This window comes from Saccostrea cucullata, unplaced genomic scaffold (assembly GCF_032062105.1).
Source record: "Saccostrea cucullata isolate Sc308-1 unplaced genomic scaffold, CSIRO_AGI_Scuc_v1 ctg1059, whole genome shotgun sequence".
NCBI lineage: Eukaryota > Metazoa > Mollusca > Bivalvia > Ostreida > Ostreidae > Saccostrea > Saccostrea cuccullata.
The window spans coordinates 289,348-314,939 of record NW_026933409.1 but is presented as its reverse complement, the minus strand read 5'-3'; the positions used below and the strand labels follow the sequence as shown (position 1 = coordinate 314,939).

General features: G+C 35.5%; 1 protein-coding gene across 3 annotated transcripts; it reads left to right on the top strand.

Moving 5' to 3' along the window:
* The first annotated feature begins 1,578 nt into the window (after window positions 1–1,578).
* On the top strand, window positions 1,579–24,708 carry LOC134238277 (uncharacterized). 3 transcript variants are annotated; one of them, XM_062720403.1, is made up of 11 exons: window positions 1,579–1,940; window positions 8,256–8,420; window positions 8,516–8,592; window positions 9,786–9,873; window positions 10,433–10,559; window positions 11,563–11,793; window positions 12,821–12,918; window positions 16,619–16,786; window positions 18,438–18,670; window positions 23,756–23,827; window positions 24,660–24,708. In XM_062720403.1, exons 3-9 carry the CDS (start codon window positions 8,542–8,544, stop codon window positions 18,617–18,619), a joined length of 945 nt encoding a protein of 314 aa, XP_062576387.1. In that variant the 5' UTR covers window positions 1,579–1,940; window positions 8,256–8,420; window positions 8,516–8,541; the 3' UTR covers window positions 18,620–18,670; window positions 23,756–23,827; window positions 24,660–24,708. The 3 variants fall into 3 exon arrangements, with proteins under 3 accessions (XP_062576387.1, XP_062576386.1, XP_062576388.1); XM_062720402.1 differs by lacking the exon at window positions 8,256–8,420; XM_062720404.1 differs by lacking the exon at window positions 8,256–8,420 and having other exon boundaries at window positions 8,516–8,691.
* The last annotated feature ends 884 nt before the right edge of the window (window positions 24,709–25,592 follow it).

The following is a 25,592-nucleotide window of genomic DNA, read 5'->3' as shown; positions in this document are numbered from 1 at the left end:
CAGACTCTTCCCTGCACATGTCACAATACAAAACAGACTCTCCCCTGCACATGTCACAATACAAAACAGACTCTCCACTGCACATGACACAATACAAAACACACTCTCCACTGCACATGTCACAATACAAAACAGTCTCTCCCCTGCACATGACACAATACAAAACACTCTCCCCTGCACATGTCACAATACAAAACACTCTCCCCTGCACATGTCACAATACAAAACAGACTCTCCCCTGCACATGTCACAGTACAAAACAGACTCTCCCCTGCACATGTCACAATACAAAACACTCTCCAATGCACAGGTCACAATACAAAACACTCTCCCCTGCACATGTCACAGTACAAAACAGACTCTCCCCTGCACATGTCACAATACAAAACACTCTCCAATGCACAGGTCACAATACAAAACACTCTCCCCTGCACATGTCACAATACAAAACACTCTCCCCTGCACATGTCACAGTACAAAACAGACTCTCCCCTGCACATGTCACAATACAAAACAGACTCTCCAATGCACAGGTCACAATACAAAACAGACTCTCCCCTGCACATGTCACAATACAAAACACTCTCCCCTACACATGTCATAATAAAAAAAGCAGGGACCGGTAAGAGTTAGAGGAATCTCGAATAAACATAGGCCCCTAATGCAGCATATATATTCCACTGGTGAATTGCAAAGGGATAAAGGAAATAGTTTTCGAGTGTTATCGTTCGGACTGTGGATATTGGCCTGGGTGACTCATTCAGTGGTTAGAGCACATGACAAGTAATGCAGGGGTCCTGGGTTCCACATGATCCAGACATATATTTTCTATTTCCTGTTAGCTTTGGTGTCATTGGTTCAGCTTCCCTGTCCAGCCATACATCTTCTCCTTTTCTGTTACACTAGTATTGATTTGATTTGCTAAAATTCTACTCTGTTACTTTAAATCCCTTCGTTACTTTCAAATGAAAGTATAATAAACAACAACACACCATTTGGATAAATAGCAATGACACGTATCAGCTTTATATTCTACAAAATGTATATACACTGTAACGTAAAATACGAAAATCAAATTTTATATACATGTATACCGTTATGATGGATTGAATAAATAAAGATAAAATGTTAACCTTAAATTATTGTCCTCTTACTACATGCTGTCCTAAATTGAGTGATTCTAAAAAGCCATATGAAATTCACAAGGTATTCGAATGAAAACCTTGTAATTCTGAAAAAGTAATTCATTATCACACCAAGTATAGAAATTGATTTTTGTCTAATTCCTTCCTCAAGCCAAAGAAATCACATTTACAGCTGTAATGGTTTAGGCTGTGGGTATTTGCCTGGGTAGCTCAGTTGGTAGAGCACCCGACTGGAGATGCAGAGGTTCCGGGTTTGATTCCTGGTCCAGCCATACATTTTCTTCTTCCTGATACAGATTTAGTGCCGTTGACCACCCCTGGAATTGCAGATGAAAGTCCTGCCAGGGGGTAATAAGAACTTGCCAATGGGTTGTGTCTTTGAGGGCAAAGACCATTTAAGGATGGAGGAATGTAATAGTTTGGGCTGTGGATATCAGCCTGGATAGCTCAGTTGATAGAGCACCTGACTAGTGATGCAGCGGTCCCAAAATATATATTTTCTCCCTTCCTGTTATAGCTGTAGATACCATAAGCGTGAATTAACATGATGATATTAAGTTATACTACCTGTGGATGCTATATAGACCTACATGACATATCATGCCCTTGCTGTTGCATATTGTAACCACATCCAAGCACAAAAAAGAGTGTGATTAAATGTTTTACATGAGACATCTATATAAAGATGTGAAATAACATTAATAACAAGAAGTTCTGTTTTAACAGTGTCTGGATTAAGGGCTCACTCATGAAGACCAGAAGTCAGAGATATAACACAGGAAGATTTTCTCTCAGGTATAAGCTATCATAAGTTGGAATGATATATAATATAACACAGGCCAATTTTCTCTTAGGTGTAAGACCATAAGTCAGAGATACAGGAAGATTTAATTTCTCTCAGGTATAAGACCATAAGTCAGAGATATGAAACTGAAACTGAGTTGAAACAGAGGTATTACACAGGTCGATTTTCTCTCAGGTATAAAACAAGATGTCTGATATACTGTAGAAGTATTTTTTCCCGCGTGGTATGAATTTGTGCTATGTACGCGGTCACAAATTTTCCGTGGACATTTGTCCAAGCGTACTTAATGTAAATGCAAGGCATATAGTGACAGTCTAAGAAATCCGCGTAATTTTCTACTAGCGGATTAAACAGAAATTGAGATTTCGCGGAATTTTGACCCCATGGAAAAAAGTACGTTTACAGTATAATACAGGTTGATTTTCTCTCAGAGTGCTATGAGTATAATATTAATGCACTTTAAATCCTCCTAATTAATTGCTTCTTATTATTGTTCGTTACTTAATACACAGTAATGAATATTTATGATATACACCGTAAATCTGTTTATAAAATGTTCATCTAAAAATTTAGAAATGTAAGAAGTATTTTTAAAAGAACTACAACATGTACAAGCTACATGTAACCCTAATTTCCCGCCTACATTTTACACCCATTTAATTAAATACTATAGACGTACTTTTTTCCACGGGGTCATAATTCCATGGAATCTCAATTTCCGTTTAATCCGCAGGTTGAAAATTACACGGATTTCTTAGACTGTCACTATATGCCTTTCAATTATATTAAGTACGCTTGAACAAATTCCCGCGGAAAATTTGTGACCTCGTACATAGCGTTAATTGATACCACATGGAAATAAGTACTTCTACAGTATAAAAGGCAATTTGGCTATCAAATTTTTAGGTCACCTGAGTAAACTCAGGTGACCTATTGCTATCACTTTTCGTCCGTCGTCGTTCGTCGTACGTTAACATTTGAACATTTTCAGCTTCTTTTCTGAAACCACTGAACCAATTTCAACCAAATTTGGCATATAGCATCTATGGGTAAAGGGGAACAAAAATTTTGAATTTCATGGTCCCTGCCCCCCTGGGGCCTGGGGGGTGGGGCAAAAACCACTAAAATTAGTGCAATCTCTAAAAATCTTCTTCTTTACTCCTGGACATCAAGCAGTCAAACTGTTTGCATGATTGTAATCAGCATTGAGTCTTCTACCAAAATTGTGAAATTCATGGCCCCGGGGTCAGGGGTTCTAGTGCTAGGGCGGGGCTAAATAAGTATATAGTGATAATGCATTATTTCTTTGAAAATCTTCTTCTCTGCTACTGAGTATTAAATAAACCTACTAAGTACATAGTTATGATGAGCATTGATCAAGAGTGCCTCTACCAAAATTGTGAATTTTATGGCCCCAGGGTTAGGGGTTCTGGTGTTAGGGTGGGGCTCTATAGATTATAGTAGTGAAATTACATGAATTCTTTGAAAATCTTCTTCTCTGCTCCTGGGTATTAAATAAACTAACTAAGTGCATAGTTATGATGAGCGAGAGTGCCTCTACCAAAATTGTTAAGTTTATGGCCCCAGGGTCAGGGGTTCTGGTGAAAGGGGGGGGGTCTATATATAGTGAAAATACATGAATTCTTTGAAAATCTTCTTCTCTGCTCCTGGGTATTAAATAAACTAAATAAGTGCATAGTTATGATGAGCAAGAGTGCCTCTACCAAAATTGTGAATTTTATGGCCCCAGGGTCAGGGGTTCTGGTGTTAGGACAGGGCTCTATTGATTATATATATTGAAAATACATGAATTCTTTGAAAAAAATTCTTTTCTGCTCTGAGGAATGAAATAAACTAATTAAATAGTTATGATGAGCAAGAATACCTCTTCCAAAATTGTGAATTTTATGGCCCTAGGGTCAGGGGTTCTAGTGATAGGGCGGGGCTCTATTGATAATATAGCGAAAATACATTAAATCTTTGAAAGTTTTCTTCTCTGCTCCTTGGTATTAAACAGATGAACTACCTATATAGTTATGATGAGCAAGGGTTCTAATCTTCCAGAATTGTGAATTTCAAGGCCCCAGGGTCAGGGGTACCATAAAGGAGGGGGGGGGGGCTGTACTTATATACTGAAACTGGATGAATTGTTTGAAATCTGCTCCTTGGTATTAATCAAATATTTTTGAAAAGCAAGGGTGCCTTTTCAAAAATTGTGCAATTTGTGGATCTAGGCCTAAGGGTCAGGGGTTCATGTGTGATTGGGGCATTACTGATCATGCTGAATATTACTGATTACTTGAAATGCATTTTTTGTTCCCCTACCCTGCCTATGGGTATTAAGTAAACAAACTAAGCAACTGCAAAGTGTATTGTTATGATGATCAATGGTGCCTCTTTCAAAATTGTGAATGCCATAGCATCTGGATTAAAACATGAAGCAAATTCAATCACTGGAAAGTTGTTGCATAATGCTCAGGTGACCTATAAGGCCCATGGGCCTCTTGTTGTTGTACCCCGCGTTTGAAAAGCAAGAGGGTATATGGTAATTGGGATGACCCTCCGTCTGTCTGTCTGTTACGCTTTGGGGTACCCATCTCTTATCCGCAACTCCTCTCATACCGTAGAATGAAAATTTGATGAGACTTAATTCACAGAATCTGTATTATATATTGCCATTATGCACCACCTTATTAGGTCACCTGAGTAAACTGTTTTCGTCCGTCGTCGTTCGTCGTCCGTCATTCGTCGTGCGTTAACATTTCTTACATTTTATTTTTCTTGCAACCACTGAACCAATTTCAACCAAATTTGGCACAAAGCATCTGTGGGTGAAGGGGAACAAAAATGTGAATTTCATCTTGGGGCCAAAACCACTAAAATTAATGCAATCTTTAAAAATCTTCTTCTTTACTCCTGGACATCAAGCAGTCAAACTGTTTGCAATTGTAATCAGCAATGGGTCCTCTACCAAAATTGTGAAATTCATGGCCCCGGGGTCAGGGGTTCTAGTGCTAGGGCGGGGCTAATCTGCTCCTGGGTATTAAATAAACTAACTAAGTACATAGTTATGATAAGCAAGAGTGCCTCTACCAAAATTGTCAATTTTATGGCCCGCAGGGGTTCTTGTTTTAGGGTGGGGCTCTAATGATTATATAGTGAAATGCATGAATTCTTTGAACATCTTATCCTTTGCTCCTGGTTAATATGCTAATGATAATTACATATAGCCAGGATTTTTTTATTTTCAGTTTTACAAACCCTCCGTGGTTTTGAATTTTCAGAAAAAAATAAAACAATTTATTTTCTTTCCGATGTCAAATTTGAGACAAGAGGACATGGTCAAATTTACGAAGTCACACGGCGGGTAAATAAAGCACATGCGCTTGGTTTAGTGTAAAATTCATCGATAAAAGTGTCATTCAAAACGTTTCACCCGTTTTTTGGACAAATAAAATGCTGAAATTTGTTGCACAATGACATGCTGGTGAGATAATTATGTATTCGCTTCAAAAGTAACTGTAAATTAATTTTCCACCCCCAGGTTTTAAACTGCCCGTGGTAGCTTTTGCATATTGCCAGGAACATTGTTTAGGTCTCTGTTATAGCTGACAGTCTAAGCATAATTCTTCAGAAAAGGGTTGCTTATGCATCAGATGTAATGAATAAAACTATGGGAGAAGTGAAGTCCATTTGAGGAAGAAATAAACAATAACCTGAAGAAATAAAAAAAAATTCAACTATTAAAAGGCAAGAATATACAAATATATACAGGCATGTAGTATCATTTGTATCAGCCAGAAAAATTATTTTACACTTAATTGAAAAAATGTTGACAAATACTCCCTGTCTGTTTTATGATAGGAATTATAATTTTAGGCATCAAGTAAATTTTAGAACAATGTCTACACATTCACCTAACACATATTAAAAAAATGAAGATATATTGAAAGAATTTTAAAGAATTGATTTTTTAAAGTATATTTTGATCAACATCACAAAATTTATATAACTGGCCCAAACTGGCAGATGATGAAATAAGCATTAACATGTTCTACTTTCCTATTTGTAAGCATTATGTGTCCAGTGTGGAGCCTATTAGGATAGCATAAAAAAAGAATGTACAAATGTTAATAATTGATTTATCAAAAAAAAATTTTTATTTCCTTCTCCTTCGGGACTTTTTTATTCTCATGTTCATAAGTAAACCTAAACATAAAAAAATGCTGGCCTTATAATGAAGAAAGGGGCCTCTTTCAAAATAGATAATTTCAGGGCTGCTGGGTCAGGGGTACCAGGGGGGTACTTTAAAAATAAATTAATGCCTTTAAATCTGCCCTTTGATAAGCAATGGTGCCTCTTTCAAAATTTGTGAATTTCATGGCTTTTGGCTTAAAACACGAACCAAATACAATCGCTGGAAAGTTGTTACATGATACTCAGGTGACCTATAAGGCCCGTGGGCCTCTTGTTTACTTTTTGTTCTGACACTTATTTTGGGTTTCCCAAAGCAAAACATGGACACTGCCATTATATGGGAGGCGGGGGTATCATTTAGTGAGCTCATTGCTCACAGTACCTCTAGTTTAATATAAAGAACATTTCATTGGTAATTAATTAAATATATTAAAACCAGTGCCATTTAGTAGAATACCCCTATTTTCGGCTCTTGAAATAAGGAGGGTAGATGATATTTTCCAATTAAATATTAATCGAACTTTAAAGCAGCACCATATTTTGAAATAGTCTTGCCTGGATATGATTAAAGATTCTGAAATCTTTTCTTAATATGTTTAGTGCAAAAAATTAAACATGATTATACCCCCCGCAAACGAAGTTTGGGGGGGTATATAGGAATCACCTTGTCCATCTGTCTGTCTGTCCGTCTGTCCGTCTAGCTGTCTGTCCAGCTGTCTGTTTGTCTGTGCAATTGTGTCCGGTCCATATCTTTCTTACAGAGGGACGTTAAAATCTACTACTCCACACAAAGATTGCCCATGACTTAAGGGTGTGTCATGACCTTGACCCAAGGTCATTTGGGCAACTTCAAGGTCACTGGAAGAAAATTTTCATAATTCGTGTCCGGTCCATATCTTTCTTATGGATAAACTTGGTAGGTTCTCATTTCACACAAAGATTGCCCATGACCCAAGGGTGTGTCATGACCTTGACCCAAGGTCATTTGGGCAACTTCAAGGTCACTGGAAGAAAAATTTCATAATTTGTGTTCGGTCCATATCTTTCTTATGGATAAACGTGGTAGGTTCTCATTTCACACAAAGATTGCCCATGACCTAAGGGTGTGTCATGACCTTGACATAAAGTCATTTGGGGAAGTTCAAGGTCACTGGAAGAAAAATTTCATAATTCGTGTCTGGTCCATATCTTTCTTATGGATTAACTTGGTAGGTTCTCATTTTACACAAAGATTGCCCATGACCCAAGGTTGTGTCATGACCTTGACCTAAGGTCATTTGGGGAAGTTCAAGGTCATTGGAAGAAAAATTTCATAATTCCTGATTGAAACATATTTTTATTATGGAAAAACATACTTCTGAAAAACCCAGCAGGGGTATTTTGTCCCGTTTGGATTCTAGTTATTAATAAAATACAATTACTTAATAGTCCTAAAGCGCTTTGAAATTGGTGAAAAAAATACCCATTTTTTTGTCCATTAAATAAATATGTTCCATCTCCCACCCACCAATTTCTTCCCACCCCTGTGAAACACAAAAAGCTTTGGAATGAACTTGCAAAACAACTTTGAAATCTCCTCCTTGGTATAAATCCAACACTGATGATTTGCAAGGGTGCCTTTTCTAAAATTGTAATATGTGTTGCTCCGGGGTCAGGGGTTTCTGTGGAGGGTGGGGGTAGGGGGGCACTATTGATTTTTGTTAAATATAATTACTGATTATTTATGTACCTCCACTATATGCCTTTGGGTATTTAGTACCCAAACAAAGCATGCTAAGTGTATACATGTAGTTATTATAAGCAATGGTGCCTCTTTCAAAATTGTGAATGTCATGGCCTGTGGTTTAATTATTTTATTTTTTTTCCTTGGTTGGTAGAGGCACAGGAAGGAGAATAACAAATTTTTTTTTATAAATTACATATATATATTAGTGCATGGAATCTGAAAGAAAAGTTTCATACGTACAAATACGGTGGGCCAAAGAACAATATTTCATTGATAAATTTAAGCCTACTAAACAGATAAATGTTCTGATTAATCAATGACTGTTTTATTATTGTTTTCTTATAAATTATTGATTATTATTGTGTAAACATGTATCATTTAGTTTCAAGTCTATTTATTTTGGCGCTTTCTACGGACATTTTTGGCGCCAAATTTTGACGTTGTCCTGTAACTATGACATCATAATAACGACATTATCGTGTCATGTTGCTATTGTTATTCAAAATCCACTGAAGAGCAGAATGGCAAAAGCACTTTGGAGTAAAATGTGATCATCTTTTCCAAACTCTTGATTATTTTTCTGTATTAGTACCTATACCAAGGACATCTTCAATTTTAATATAATATATTATCTACTTGCAGAAATTACATCAAAGAGCTGAGAGCCAATGATGGGAGGAAAGTGTGCTATACCAGTATTAAGTTACATCCTCATATGTGTATGGATATTATACAAATATAGCCCCTGGATGAGGTCGATCCATAGATATATTGACTTCACGGAAAAGGATATTGATTGACCTTGCATGAAGTGTGAGGTGGATATCCTTTTCTGTGGATTTAATTTGATATATCTATATGATTGGACTGAATGAAAGGGTTAAATTTGTTATATTTTTTTCTTTTTATGAGATAAATAAAAAATTAATTTTAAAAAAGAATAAGTTTTCATCTCTCGTTTAACACATAGACACTTGACATCAAAACAAAATACCGGTACTGTAAACCAACTTTTATTCTTGTGTGAGAAAATATCGTGAGTTTTGTGACAAAAACAAGTGAATATTGTACAATTATGGACTCTTTTGGTGTTGAATATGGTTTGTTATTCACCAGAAAAATATTCATATTGACCAAGGTGAAGCCGAGGTCAATATGGATATTTTTCTGGTGAATAACAAACCATATTCAACACCAAAAGAGTCCATAATTGTTTTTATTATATAGTCGGGATTTGAATAGATAAGACATTGAAGGCTGTATGATGACACCATTTTTATTTGCGATCTTCCATTGTTGAAAATAAAAACAATCTCCAGATTACTGTTTGTAACCTCCGTGTTTTCCTTTCCGAGTTTTGCTATGTGTAAGACGTCCAAATGTTAAAAAATAATCCTGAAATAGGTTTGAATAATTGTTTTCCTGCTCAGATACGTAGCTCGTTGCGGCCGTTTCAACCATTGTTTACAACATTGTTCGATGTTTTGATTGTGACGTCACAATGCCGTTGCATGAGCATTGACCCTCCGGTGAATACGGCCTAAAATACGGTGAATATGTAGTGTTATGAACTGTTTGCGTTTGTATAGATTATATAGGGACTATGAATAGACTATATAATAATAATCACTGTGAACCATTCAGTTTGTTTTGTATTTGTAGAGAATGTTTCCTCGGTCATGAAAATTAATCACCGGGGATTGATTTCAAATTGACAAATCACACATGAAAGATGATGCGAATAAAAGTTGGTTTACAGTATGCTGATTTATCATACACTAAAAACCTGCTTTCTGACTGTTTCCTGAATTCACAGTTCACATATTCATTGATTGCTGAATTCCTCGTTACATTATTTAGTTGTGAATTTGAATTCTCCATGAAGTAAATATCTGCTGTTTATATTTTGCAGAATCTGGTGACCTGTGAGTCCACCATACAAAGAACAGACTATAAAACAGGGGAGGTGACTGTATGCGGCAGAATCAACTGTACCGCAGGTAAACACACAGGGGTGACCACTCACCCACTCAGCGTTATGTCAGTAATCAACTCTTTAGGATGTTATCACCCTATATATAAGACTAAGATTTTCAGAAATGTCTGGAAACTGACTTGTCTGATTTCACTATAAATATTACCGTATTTCCATTTCCTAATCACAAAACATTCTCTTAACCCTGAAACCTGTCAGACTTGTTATGATCACGAGACCTAGGTTTTGAAGTAAGAAAAATGTGAATTTCTTTTACAAGTTGGGTCAAAGTCCATAGGACTGTACAAAAAAGTCCATAGGACTGTGTACAAAAAAGTAACTTACTCCGAGATATTGAAACACTGTACCATCTAGTACAGTATTTTTTTTACATTTGTAAATCCTGAGTCTAAATTCAAAAAGCATGTGTATCATATCAATTATTGCACAAAATATGCCCATTTTAGCTCTCTCTCTCTCTTTCTCTTAATTTTCACACATATGATATAAATCTGTAGTTGGTTTTTATGTTAAGGAGTGTAAGTGAATGATACAGCTAACAAGTGTGTTATAACTATTTATAGGTTCCTATGTTAAAGTGTGTACAAAGAATGGTACAGATGACCATTGTGAACGATGTCCGTCTGGTACACACTTACTGGATAATACATCATCTGACCTACCAACACCTTGTGTTACTGGCACTGCAATGTAACTAAAATACAGATCTTTAGGAGAACTGAATACATAGAGGATATTCAATGTTTAGTAGTTGAATATGGAATTTATTTCACGAGTGGGACAGGATTTTTTTTATATTTTCATGAGTGCGAAGCATGAGTGAAAATATAAAAAAAATCCTGTCCCATTCGTGAAATAAATTCCATATTCAACTACAAAACATTGAATTTTCTGTTTATTACATTTTCTTTGATTTTCCCTTTGCCTATGTCTTCCTTGTAATGCAGTTTTAGGCTACATGACGTTATAGTTGAGCAGTTGAGACGTCATAGCTAAGTGAAAAACATTGTAAACATGAATTTCAGCAACATATTTGGGGAACTTTCGCAGTTTTATTTTATGACAGAATGGTATATGAACTCGTTTTCAATCTTATAATAGGTTAAGAAGAATTTTTTACAACACTCTCAGTGAAGGGAAGGAAAATCTCGAGTTTTCCCACACTTCTGATATTTTTTCACTCTGTGACAGGATATCATTTTGATATCCTTTCACACCGTGACAGGATATCACTTTTATTCAATGGATAAATTACAGTATTTCACTGTTAAAAATGTAATAAATGTATTAAGTTCATCTTAGCTAAGTAGATGATCAGTCTCCTCTGTAGTGGTAATGGAAAAATTTTCTTTTTAAGAACAGCAGAGCTTAAATTAGTCCTATTTAAATGTTTGATATGTTACATGTAGATTCAACTTTGTTCATAGCATGGTCTGAAAGATAAAGTTGAGTTTAACACCTGGGAATTAATTACACAAAGACAACCACAAGAAAAAGGGGGGATGAGATGACATTAAGTCTCATTATAATGTAAAATAAAAATGATAATGTCGGAAAACATTACTTTTTGTTTGGGATGTCGAGTTTAATTATTGACTTTTGTCAGGATGATACAGATTCAGATTAAGGTGAGCTTTGTGGCCCATTGTTTTTCTCCTGTTATCATGGTTATATTATTATCTCATTGTAACAGAATACCACCGCCTCAACCAAAAAGTTCCCTCATCACAACCAGAGCTCCCACAGTCCGCAGTACACCACAGAGGACAGGCCCAGGGAGGGATACAGTAACCATGGTAACACTGACCACTGACTCTCCGACAAATACCAGTGACTATCAGAAACATACCAGTGACTCTCCCACAGATACCAGTGACTTTCCGAAACATACCAGTGACTCAGGGACCACAACACAGATAGCAATGTAACTGACAGAGGTTTTATAGATCTAGATGGTCATTTAATCTCTGCTTAAGGATGCATGGGGTGGAAGTGGGCTGGTGTTATGTTCATTATGTATTTTTATAGTAATCACCCCCTGAATATTGGATTATTTTGTGAATAATTGCAGGGAAGTTTTATATGGCTTTAAGCTTATCACTTTATTAGTATTATTTCCCTCATTCTTAGCTAGTATTATTTCCATTCATAAATACTATTTTCATGATCTTTAACTAGTCCTATATGCAGGACTAAAACTAACCTTTATTCGAGATACAGTTTGATATACTAGTATATTCATTACAAGAGATTTCATTACAAGATTATGGAATTAAAAATATAAACAACAAGCTAGTCATTGAGACAGGCAAATCCTTTGGATATATCCCTGCTTTTTGAAATATTGGTGTTTTAGATATACTATACCACAAATAGCTGCAGCTCTGTAGCGTAACGGTTTTATAATTTGTCTTTGACCATAATGCTACAGATCCCGTAATGCAAAAAAGGTACAATTTACGGCGCAATATTTTTTGTGCACTTTTGGGGAGAATTTCTCCACTTTCCAGCATCGGTCAAAACTACCTTTCACTTCCTAATTCTAGGCACATTATTTAACTAATCCTTTTATTTTATCAATCTCCCAACCCTTTATAGTTGTCTCTACAAGTGATAAAAGCACTTGATTAAAATTATTTGTTAGATTGCTGAAAATTCACTTCAGCGAGTTTATTGCCTGTAGAGACAACTAAAAATGGTTGGGAGGTGGATTAAAATATATATATTGGCTACAAAATGTGTCTAGAATTAGGGAGTGAAAGGTAGTTGATTAACCAATGCTAAAAAGTGAAGAAATTCTCCCCAAAAGTGCGCAAAAAATATTGCACTGTAAATTGCACCTTTTTTGCATTACGGGATCTGTAGCGTTATGGTCAAAGACAAATGTATAAAACCATAAAACTACAGATCTGCAGCTAAGCTACAAAGTAATGCACATGTACTATTTGTAGATATGTAGCTATTGGAGTGGGGGTGGTGGCATTGGTCGTGGCAGTGGTGGTTCTTGTGGTCATATGCTACAGAAAAAGAAGATCAAGACCGAATAATGGTAAACTCAATTATTTTGTGTGCTTTTGCAGTACTAATAAACAATTACATGCTAAATCTCTGTTTTAATTTCAACTTTGGGTCTTTTTTTTTTTATTTCATTTTTAAAGTGATACTGATCACTTTCAAATATACAGTTATCGGTCGGGGGTCAGTAAATCATATTATACACCTATTTACTGGTTATGACGACGATGGCAAGTTTATCATCCCCCAAAACAGCAGAATATTTCCCGAGGCACAGCCGCGGGAAATAGTTTGCTGTCAAGGGGGACGATAAACTTAATATTGTCCGAATAGTCAGTAAATAGGTGTTTTATTATACCGATGCTGACTTTACTTTTGTTACGTCATAATATGTCACAATCCGGATAAAACCAGAAGTTTTCTGAGATAAAAAGCGAGGGAAACAGAATGTTGCCGGTGAATAGTTTGATGACTATTTCACCATAGGCAGATAGCACAAAAACTTTTTCACGGTAGGGACTGTTTGGAGAAAAAAGCATGTTTATTCGTCATATTTTTATATAGAAAAAATTCACAGAGGTATGATAATTAATAAACATACTAAAAACAAAACTGTGAATAATATATATTCGCGTTTTTCATTTAATATGAGGTAGGGATTTCAATAATTGCTAAGTCTAGAAACCTTTTTGAACTGTCCGAATTTCACCTGGTCAGAATTAATATTTTTCCGGAAGTAAACAATAGATGATGCATACGCAGTCATAATACTACTCGGAAGAGTACTTTGTTTACTAGTGTGTTTTACAATTAATATTTTGAGTTTACATTTACAGAATGCTTCAATAATTTGATTTAGAAAAAAAGTTTATAATATCATTTCCTTCAGTTAGATATGTTTATATTTTGATCAAAACTATTTCTGCACTCTTTGATATAGCGTAGATTTAATTCATGTGTTATCACCACGGCTTCTGTTTTGAGGGCTCTGACAGTAAACTAATAGACGGGGTCACGTGACCCCGTCTAAAAATGATTGATTATAATTTTATTTCTACTGACAACATATTGTACCTTTTTAGCTCACCTGAGTCGAAGGCTCAATTGAGCTTTTCTGATCACATTTTGTCCGTCGTCCATCTGTTTAGCTGTTCTGCTGTCCGTCTGTAAACTTTTCACATTTTCGACTTCTTCTCAAGAACCACTGGGCCAATTTTGACCAATCTTGGTACAAAGCATCCTTGGGTGAAGGGGAATTTAAATTTGAAAAATGAAGGGCCAAGTCCCCTCACAAGGGGAGATAATCAAGAAAAGACAAAAATAGGGTGGGGTCATTAAAAATTCTTCTTCTCAAGAACCACTGGGCCAGAAAAGCTGAAACTTATGTGGAAGCATCCTTAGGTAGTTTAGATTTGAAATTGTTAAAATCATGACCCCTGGGGGTTGGGCAGGGCCACAATGGGGAATCAAAGTTTTACATAGATATATATAGGAAAATTTTTTAAAAATCTTCTTCTCAAGAACCACTGGGCCAGAAAAGCTGAAACTTATGTGGAAGCATCCTGGGGTAGTGTAGATTCAAAATTGTTCAAATCATGACCCTGGGGGGTAGGGCAGGGCCACAAATTGGAATCAAAGTTTTACAACGGGGAATCAAAGCATCCTAAGTTAGTGCTAAGATTTCAGATTGTCTAAATTATGATCAATGGGGTAGGGTGGGGTCACAATATGTATTACAAGGGGGAAATCTGGTAAGAACGAAATGGTCAAAGCTTCTCAGGTGAGCGATGTGGCCCATGGGCCTCTTGTTTTGATATACCTGTATTTGTTTATATGACTTGTTTTCAGCATATTTCAATCTTTTTCAATGTTAATTCTTCGAAACCATTTACTAGAGTTATAAGATAAAGTACTTTATTATACTTCTGTTAGAATGTTTCCTATATAAAGTTCAGAAGGTAAAATAGCTCTCTTTAATAGTTCAGGCATAGCAAAGCTATACCCCTTGGTATAGTTTTTGTGATTATACCTCTACTGTAATTACTCTATATAAAATTAATGCCATAAAACTGTCTATTTCCCTGAGAAGAAACTATTTCGCTCATCTGAAGACTACTCCCTGCAAAATCAGAGCTACTCCCTGGGACTACTCCTTCATGAATATTTATTAGTAATTTTAACCAATAAAAGTGTTCAGTTGGCTGAGCGTTGAAGACATCTCGAGTCTAGAGTGTGATGTCATGTTATTAGCAATGTAACTATGATGTCAAAACATTTCGACATGCAATGTCAAAATCATACTTGATTTCTGGCAAAATGAAGACAACGATAATTCTTAGAAATGACAGTGAAAATACTTTTTAAAAATAATTTAATTGTTTTAGGACATGATGCATTACTTATCATACAATGTGTTAAACCGCATGCATTTGTAATTATGCCTCTATGTATAGTGGGTTTTTTTATATGTCGGAATACCTGGTAAAAAAAAAAATTAAATCGCCTATGGTTGTTTCGGTATAATAAAACAGTTATGGAATGGGAACTTGGGAAATAGCAAATTTATGGTTCCCCTCGGCAGGAAACTATTTCCCTCCGCGGCTTCACTGCCTCAAGAAATAGTTTCCTCCCTCGGAGAACCATGAATTTGCTATTTCCCTTGTACCCATTCCATAAGTGTATACTATCCACCCTCGGAAAATTTTCATGTAATTTTTGCCTCCAATTTTCATTTCCAGCGATACATCTATTGACTGATGGTGTCATAATGACTTCAGTAGCATTATGACGTCATCAGGATTTCAGTTTATTCTTGCAGTATTATCTTACTCCCAAAAAATTCAAACCATAGAAATTATATTATACATCAGTATAATAAAACGCTTATCCACTGGTTATGAATGTTATAGCTCTTTTATCAAACCCTTGACAGGGACTATTCCCCCCGGGCAAGCCCTCATGGAATAGTTCCCTGTCGCAGATTTGATAAAAGAGCTATCCCACTCACAACCAGTGGATAAGTGTATACTGCTATCTTTCCATGGACCCATGTGTAGAGAAGTCGTCTTGAGAAATTATCGAAACCAAATAAAATCAGTGCACCTGATAAATAAACGAGATAATTCAAAAGTTTGCCCAGACCTACCAATGTGATAAAAATTAAATGTTGAAATATAATCTATATGAATTACTTATTTTCAGTGGAAATTCGATCTATTTTAAAAGTGAATTTCAAATGGGTATGACAATTACTAGTATTCAACATTCTAAAATATGATGAATTTTAGTCATTACTAAAAATCAATTTTATGAGTACTGTAGAGGTCATCATTTTTTTAAAAATGATGAATTTCAGTCTTATCCCTGGCTGGCAACAGCCTATATTACTCTTATTCTCTCGTTAATTGCATCAAACAATTATATTTTAAGAAGTAAGGATCAAATGTTCTAAACTTTTGATTAATGTTAACTGAGAATTTGATAAATCAGATGCACATAAATCTTTTGCATTTGATTTTTTTTATATAAAGTACGTGTTGGAATTTTTTGTATGTTTTATTCACATAAAAATATGAGGTCTTTTGCACAAGCATATTCCAATCATGCATGCTTCATGAAATACATTTATGTTACTTGGAAAAGTCTAAGTTCATAAGAACTTGTCAAACATGATCAATATTTTTGAAATACAATTTATGATTTTATTATAATTCAGAGATTTTTTTTATTTCAAGTTCCAAATGAGAATCAAATGGAAATGGAACCTCTGAATAATACTCCAGTCAGCACAGAATCTTGTAATAGGAATGACAAGACAGAAGAAAGCTCAGCAGAATTGATTCCAAATGGCACGCCTCAATGTACTGTTGGATCACAGACCACAGACAGAATTATGGGAACAGGTAACATTTTTGATGAAAACAGACCCCAGTCAAGTACACAAGAATGTTTGGGAAACATAAAGAAATCTTCATGTCCCCCTCATTATCAACATTCAATTAATGCACACTAAGAGATAGTAAAAAATTAAAAATTGGGTGGGTTTATTGAAAATTTTACTTTTCAAGAACTAGTGAAACTTATAGGAAAGCTTCTTGACATAATGTGGATTCAAGTTTGTTCAAATCAAGGGTGGGGGATGCAATGGATGATCAAAGTTTTACACAGAAAATATATAGAAATATCTTTTAAAATCTTCTTCTCAAGAACAACAAATCCATGTTTAGTCATGTTTATGAAAAGATCATCCTCAAGAGGTTGTCATTCAATATTGTTCAAATCATAACCCCCTGAGGTAGGGTGGAGCAACAATGGGTGATCAAAGTTTTACACTGTAATATATTAGAAAAAAAAAACTTTTAAAAATCTTCTTAACAAGAAAAAGCAGAGTCATATTTAAACATATTGACAAGGAGGCATTGTCTGGTAGTGTTAATTCAAGTTTCAAATCATGACCTCCCAGGGGCAAATTTCTTCAACTCATAACCCACAGGGGTAGGGAAAAATCAAATTTTTACAAAGTAATGTGTAGGAAAATATCTTTATAAATAAATATTTTAAAATCTTTCAAAAACAGCAGTTATTTGCTATATTGATATGGAAGCATCCTCAAGTAGTATAAAATTCAAGTCCCTACCTCCCTGTAAAATTTAAAATTCATAACTGATTTGTGCCTTTTTCTAGCCAAAGAGCTCAAATTAGGGATGTGGCCCATTGGCCTCTTACTTATTATTGAAATAAAAATGTTCATTTAAAGGTTGCCCCTATTTGATACAGAATACATGTATTTGAATTTGTCATATGTTAATGGACCCTGAGGTTACAAGGTGAACATCTTAAAAAAATTATTCCTTGTTATCTAATTAGAATTGGTCAAAAATCTGACAATTGACACCTTCCATTTTACAGAGAATTCAAATCATTTTTATTTATAAATTTTTACCTACTATAATGTATAAAACTTAAACCATTTTCTGATTGACCTTTAGTCCAAGATCAGATTTTTATGCCCCTGTAAACGAAGTTCGGGGGTATATAGTTTTTGTTGTGTCAGTCCGTCTCTCTAGCTGTCTGTCTGTCTAGCCGTCTTTTTCTCCGCAAAAGCTTTAAACTTGTCCATAACTTTTGATTTAGTGCAGCTATGACTTTCATATTTCACATGTGTATTCCTTGTGACAAGACCTTTCATTTAATAGGAAGACCTTTGACTCTTTGACCTTGGAGTTTGACCTACTTTTTAAAATTTTTAACCTGGGCCATAACTTCTGAACGGTTAGGGCTAGGGGTTCCATACTTTACATATGTATTCTTTGTGGCAAGACCTTTCAATGGATACCAATTACCTTGACCTTTTGACCTTGAGATTTCCGTGCTTATGAAAAAACTTTGACCTTGGCTTACTTTAACATTTCACATTTTACAATTGTATTTCCAGTCAGAATACCCTAACTTTGGTACCAATATATTAAAATTGCATTAAAGAACAGTTAAATCTTTGCTGTGTTGCCATACGGGGCATCAGTGTTTCACAAACATATCTTGTTTTCTTTCCAGGTGAGAGGAGTCTCCATAATCAGTCCACTCAGAATGGGTATATAAATAATATAAACAGTCCTTCTTCAGAGGAAATTCCACCACAAGAAACTAACATCAAGGCAGTGTATACAGAGGAATCAGAAAAAAGAGAATTGTCTCAGGAAATACACATAAAACTTTTGGTGGTGAAAAAAGAATAGATCCGTCCATATTTACCGGTACTTCATCTGAACAGATGTCAAACAATGCAGGTATCAGAAGTACTATCATACATTACTGATTCATTAAAGTGATGAGGTTAATAAATTTGTGCATACAGTTAATTCTCGATAAACCGCCACCTTTTGTAATTTAGAAATCATGGCGGTATAACGAATTTGGCGATGAATTGAATTTCCCATCGTTTAGGAAACCAGTGTGTTACTTCTTAGAAATACAATTTGTGTGTGTCTATTCTCATTATTACATGTACATGTACATATTAAAACATATTTCTAAGTTTTAAAATACTTCAAGTAATTTTTTATGTACAATTTCGCTAAAACAAAATGTGCAGTTATGAAATAAAGACAAGCACATGTGGATGCATGTAAATCTGCACGACTGATATTGAAAAAAAAATGCTGGGTCGATCGTCGTGATATAATGCCGATAATACGTAAAATGAATTCTTGAATAAATTTATTGTTTAAGGCATCATTGTTAATAAAATGTTCACAATTTATACCGTATAATTATTTTTAAAGCAAATTTTGCATTGTTTAAAGCAGAGATCATCAAAATAATATCGTTATCTGTGTTCTTAAACAACGACCCCCTTCGTGGCAAAGCCGTCACTAAATGATTTTTATTAAACAGAAAACAAAATTATCATAACAGTTCATGTTAAAATCATTGTTTATTTAATTCTTATTTAATTATTTAATTGCATGTACCTTGCCTGGCTTTGCATGCTTTACAACAGGGATAGCGTCAACCAATTAGCCGCGTTTCACTGACCACATGCACCTGTGGCGGTATATCGAGATAATTGACACTTAAAAATGGACGTTTGTTGTGAAAACAGGGTGGCGGATGGCGGTATGCGAATTTGGTGTTATAAAGAGAATTTTATATAGCAGGAAAAACGTTCTTGGCAAATCATGGCGGTATAGCGAAAATGGCGATGAATCGAATGGCGATAATTCGAGAATTGACTGTATATGCAATGAGAAAAAACACAGTTTTATACCCCTGCTCCAAAGGAGAGGGAGGTATGCTGTTTTATCCCTGTGTGTCTCTCTGTATATAGCTGTGTGTGTGTCTGTCTTACAAATTTTGATCACAGTTTTCACAGAACTTATTCATTAGAGATACCTAGCTTACTCTTTTTAGCTCACCTGAGCTGAAAGCTCAAGTGAGCTTTTCTGATCACATTTTGTCCGGCGTCCGTCTGTCTGTCCAGCTGTTCGTCTGTCCGTCTGTCTGTAAACTTTTCACATTTTCGACTTCTTCTCAAGAACTGCTGGGCCAATTTCAACCAAACTTGCCACAAAGTATTCTTGGGTAACGGGGATTCAAGTTTGTTCAAATCAAGGGCCACGCCCTCATTCAAGGGGAGATAATTGGGAATAAATGAAAATTTGGTGGCATATTTTAAAAATCTTCTTCTCAAGAACCACTGTGCCAGGAAAGATGAAACTTATGGAGAAACATCCTCAGGTATTGTAGATTCAATTTTGTTCAAATCATGACCCCCGAGTGTAGGGCGGGGCCAAAATGGCCGACCAAAGTTTTACATAGAAATATATAGGAAAATTCTTTAAAAATCTTCTTCTCAAGAATGACAAAGCCGTAATTGATCATATTTATATGGAAGCATGCTCAGGTAGTGTAGATTCAAGTTTCTTCGAATCATGACCCCCCGGGGGTAGGACGGGGCCAAAATGGCCGACCAAAGTTTTACATAGAAATATATAGGAAATTTCTTTAAAAATCTTCTTCTTAAGAATGACAAAGCCATAATTCATCATATTTATATGGACTAGCATGCTCAGGTAGTTTGGATTCAAGTTTGTTCAAATCATGACCCCCGGGGGTAAGGCGGGGCCAAAATGGCCGACCAAAGATTTACATAGAAATACATAGGAAAATTCTTTAAAATCTTCTTCTCAAGAATGACGAAGCCATAATTCATCATATATATATGGAAGCATGCTCAGGTAGTGTAGTTTTAAGTTTGTTCAAATCATGACCCCCGGGGGTAGGGCAGGGCCAAAATGGCCGACCAAAGTTTTACATAGAAATATATAGGAAAATTCTTTAAAAATCTTCTTCTCAAGAATGACAAAGCCATAGATTCAACATATATATATGGAAGCATGCTCAGGTAGTGTAGATTCAAGTTTGTTCAAATCATGACCCCCGGGGCCAAAATGGCCGACCAAAGTTTTCAAAGATATATGTAGGAAAATTCTTTAAAAATCATTTTCTAAAAAATAGCAAATCCATGATTGGTCATGGGACTACTTTTGGATTTAAACTTTACAATAAAAAACCATTTTCTACTTTTTCCTACCCTTAGTGCTCAGGTGAGCGATGTGGCCCATTGGCCTCTTGTTTTAGCATGCCATACCTGGATATTTCAATTAATGATCTATTTTTAGCTCACCTGAGCCGAAGGCTCAAGTGAGCTTTTCTGATCACATTTTGTCCGTTGTCCGTCCATCCATCCGTCTGTCCGTCTGTAAACTTTTCACATTTTCCACTTCTTCTCAAGAACGAATGGGCCAATTTTAACCAAACTTGGTACAAAGCATCCTTAGGTGAAGGGGAGTTTAAATTGTTAAAATGAAGGGCCAAGTCCCCTTGCAAGGGGAGATAATCAATAAAAGACAAAAATAGGGTGGGGTCATTAAAAAAATCTTCTTCTCAAGAACCACTGGGCCAGGAAAGCTGAAACTTATGTGGAAGCATCCTTGGGTAGTGTAGATATTAAATAATTAAAATCATGACCCCCGGGGGTAGGGCGGGGCCACAATAGGGAATCCAAGTTTTCCAGAGAAATATATAGAACAAATCTTTAAAAATCTTCTTCTCAAGACCACTGGGCCAGGAAAGCTGAAACTTACGTGGAAGCATCCTTGGGTAGTGTAGATATTAAATTATTAAAATCATGACCCCCGGGGGTAGGGCGGGGCCACAATGGGGGAATCAAAGTTTTCCATAGAAATATATAGAACAAATCTTTAAAAATCTTCTTCTCAAGAACCACTGGGCCAGGAAAGCTGAAACTTATGTGGAAACATCCTTGGGTAGTGTAGATATGAAATTGTTAAAATCATGACCCCCAGGGTTAGGGCGTGGCCACAATAGGGAATCCAAGTTTTACATAGAAATATATAGAACAAATCTTTTAAAATCTTCTTCTCAAGAACCACTGGGCCAGGAAAGCTGAAACTTTTGTGGAAGCATCCTTGGGTAGTGTAGATATTAAATTGTTAAAATCATGACCCCCAGGGATAGGGCGGGGCCACAATAGGGAATCCAAGTTTTCCATAGAAATATATAGATCAAATCTTTAAAAATCTTCTTCTCAAGAACCACTGGGCCAGGAAAGCTGAAACTTATGTGGAAGCATCCTTGGGTAGTGTAGATATTAAATTGTTAAAATATTAACCCCCGGGTTAGGGCAGGGCCACAATAGGGAATCCAAGTTTTCCATAGAAATATATAGAACAAATCTTTAAAAATCTTCTTCTCAAGAACCACTGGGCCAGGAAAGCTGAAATTTATGTGGAAGCATGATTGGATAGTGTAGATTCTAAAGTATTAAAATCATAAAAGGGAAGGGGGTAGGTGCATGATAGGTACAGCAAGAGGGGGAAATCTGGTAAAGAACTGCATCACCCAAGTTACTCAGGTGAGCGATGTGGCCCATGGGCCTCTTGTTTAAGAAATCCAATGTCTGCTACCTGTTTATCCATATGTCTGTCTGTACCAAATTTCATCACTTTTCTGATCACTTGTTTTCATCAACTTCTTCTCTAGATCCACTGGACCAATTTTAACTACTTTGGTTTTGAATCATTGTTAGGTGAAACAAAGTTAAAGTTGTTAGGTGAAAATGAGGAACATAATCCCCAAAGGAGGGGAGATAATCAAAAAAAGACAAAATTAGAATGATGTAATAAAAACATATTCTCAAACTACTGGGTGAGAAAAGCTGAAACTTATCTGGATGCATCCTAGGGTAGGGTAGAATTGAAATTATTCATATTATGCCCTCATCAATAGTGTGGAGCTTCACTAGGGAATCAAAGTTTTATATAGCTGCAGAACTGCAGCTCTCTGAAAAAATATATTGACAGAGCGGAGAGCTACTTACAAATTTGCCTCAGATGCCCAGCTGTATCCTATCTATATTTTCCAGATGAGTGACCAGGGTATATTTCCGGTGTAGCTCTATAGATATATTGCCTAGTATTATGATTAATCTTACATCTTAGGATGGAATCTTTCAGACTATTTTCAGATCTATAAATTGACATTTTCCTGAATTATAGTGACCAGGTTAAAATATTTCGAGCAGGTCCATTCCCATGTAACTACTACTTATACCAAACTTGCATGGATATTGAACTTGAAATGCACACAAACTTTATAAAAAAAAATATGACGTGATATTTGCTTTACTCAAAGATAACATTTGTAGAGGTTAGCTTCATAATCTTTGTTTACTTTAATTTCACACACAAACCTTGTATATCACCGATAAAAATAACATCCTAGTAATCTGTCCTTCCAAGAAAGATTGCATGGGAAAGGTATCTGTAAGATAATTCATGAAACATGAAATGTCACAAAATTTTGGCAACTGATTTATCTTATTTAATTTCAATGCAGGGATTTCTTTTTGTTCTCATTGTACTTAATGATGTGAAATATTATACTTTCATGTAAATTAGTTGAATCTGATTGGTCAAGAAACATTTGTTCAAAAACACTATTACCTGCTGAATAATGAAGCCATGCCCTCCAGCATAGAAACAGTCAACATTGCTTGACGACGGGTGATTTTCCAAAAAATAGCAACTGCCCAGAATTTATGCGCACACGGTTCACTGTTATATGTATTTGTATAAAACATTTAGTATGATGTAATAAATATTGCATGTAGTTGAATGTAACATTGAAAATACCCACCCCAACAAAACCATTGTCAACCTCGGCTGCACCTCGGTTGACAATGCATGGTTTTCTTGGGGTGAAAATTTTCAATGTTACACTCAACTACATGTACATGCAATATTTATATAATATCTCTGAAATTTATATACAAGGCATGACTTTTTCAGCAGCTGTAGGTAGTACTATTGGTCTACTATCTGCTCCAGATCTTGGCCTTGACAGCATGACAAAGGATGAGGGTATGTAAAGATATTTTCATGTCCCATCAACAATCTTATGAAATATATGCAGTCAAACTCTGCAATCCTGAACTTGATGGAGTGGAAAATAAATTTCATATTTTTGTAGTTCAGTATGGAATTTATTTCATGAGTGGGACAGGATTTTTTTTTTATTTTTCCAATAGTGTAGAGCACAAGTGTAAAAATGAAAACTCATATCCCAATGCATGAAATAAATTCCACATTGGACCAACCCCCTTTTAGGATAATCAAGAGGATCACCAAAAAAAGTGGAGTTAATCAAAAATCATCTCAAGAATCACTGAGCCAAAAAAAAAATGAAACTTGTATGAGCTCCCAGACAAAATGTTGGGTCATGATTAGGGATAAAAATTTTAAACAGAAATATCTACCAAAAAACTGCTCAGTTAGTGCAATTTTAATGAATTCCATTCAAATCATGACCCTTGAGAGTGGTGTGCCACAATACAGTAAAACTTGGTTAAAACGAAGTCACTGGGACCTATAAAAATACTTCGCTATATTGGTAATTTGTTATATCCTTATAAGGAATTCTTGAAAAATTGATAGTTGGGGATCTAAGATAACTTTGCTATATCCATGAATTTGCAATATCCGTGTTCATACTAAACGAGTTTTACTGTATACACAATATTAATTACTTCATTAGGTCACCTTAAACTTGACCTATTTTGGCTATCGTGCGTTTGCGTTGTGCGTATATATTAACATTTTCAAAATTAGATTTTCTACTTTATAACACAGATTAACAACAGAATTATTTGTATAGGCAGAGAGAGTGATATGCTTTTAATTTTTATTTTTGCAGATTACCCAGACAGTATAAAGCTAGATGCAGCTCCACATCTTGATTTAACAGCTTCACTTAAACAATTGAATTTCAATGATTCAAACTGATATGTCTAGTTATATGATATAGTAGGTTGTAGAACTAGAACTGTATTGTACTGTTGAGATTGGACTGTGGATATTAGCCTGGATAGCTCATTGTATAGTGCAGCTGACTAGTAATTCAGGGTTCCCAGTATTGATTCCTAGTCAAACCATATGTCTTTTTATAATTTTCAATGTAATCTTCTTCTCCTCTTATTCCAAAACTACAAAATGTGCCATGGCCTACCTTGCTTAATCCTGACAAGGGGAACTTGTGTGTCTTTTTATATAGTGAAAATACATGAATTTTTTGAAAGGGATTGTAACTAATATAATATTATACAATTATTGTGAATTTTATGGCCCCAGGGTCAGGGGTTCTGGTGTTGATTATATGGTTACATGAATTCTTTGAAAATCACCTCTGCTCCCAGATTAAAATAAACTCATATAGTTATGATGAGGCGAAGCCAAGGTCAATATGGATATTTTTCTGGTGAATAACAAACCATATTCAATATACCAAAAGAGTCCATAATTGTTTTATTATATAGTCAGGATTTGAATAGATAAGACATTGAAGGCTGTATGATGACACCATTTTCATTTGCGATCTTCCGTTGTTGAAAATAAAAAAATCTCCAGATTACTGTTTGTAACCTCTGTGTTTTCCTTTCGGAGTTTCGCTATGTGTAAGACGTCCAAATGTTAAAAAATAATCCTGAAATAGGTTTAAATAATTGTTTTCCTGCTCAGATACGTAGCTCGCTGCGGCCGTTGCAACCATTGTTTACAACGCTGTTCGATGTTTTGATTGTGACGTCACAAAGCCGTTGCACCCGCATTGACCCTCCGGTGAATACGGCCT

Excerpts from the sequence above, each read along its gene's own strand:
- LOC134238277 (XM_062720402.1), top strand. The coding sequence starts at position 8,542 with ATGATGGGAGGAAAGTGTGCTATACCAGTATTAAGTTACATCCTCATA. Across the intron at positions 11,794-12,820 it reads ACCACAACACAGATAGCAAT|ATATGTAGCTATTGGAGTGG; the intron begins GTAACTGACAGA and ends TACTATTTGTAG. Across the intron at positions 16,787-18,437 it reads AGACAGAATTATGGGAACAG|GTGAGAGGAGTCTCCATAAT; the intron begins GTAACATTTTTG and ends TTTTCTTTCCAG.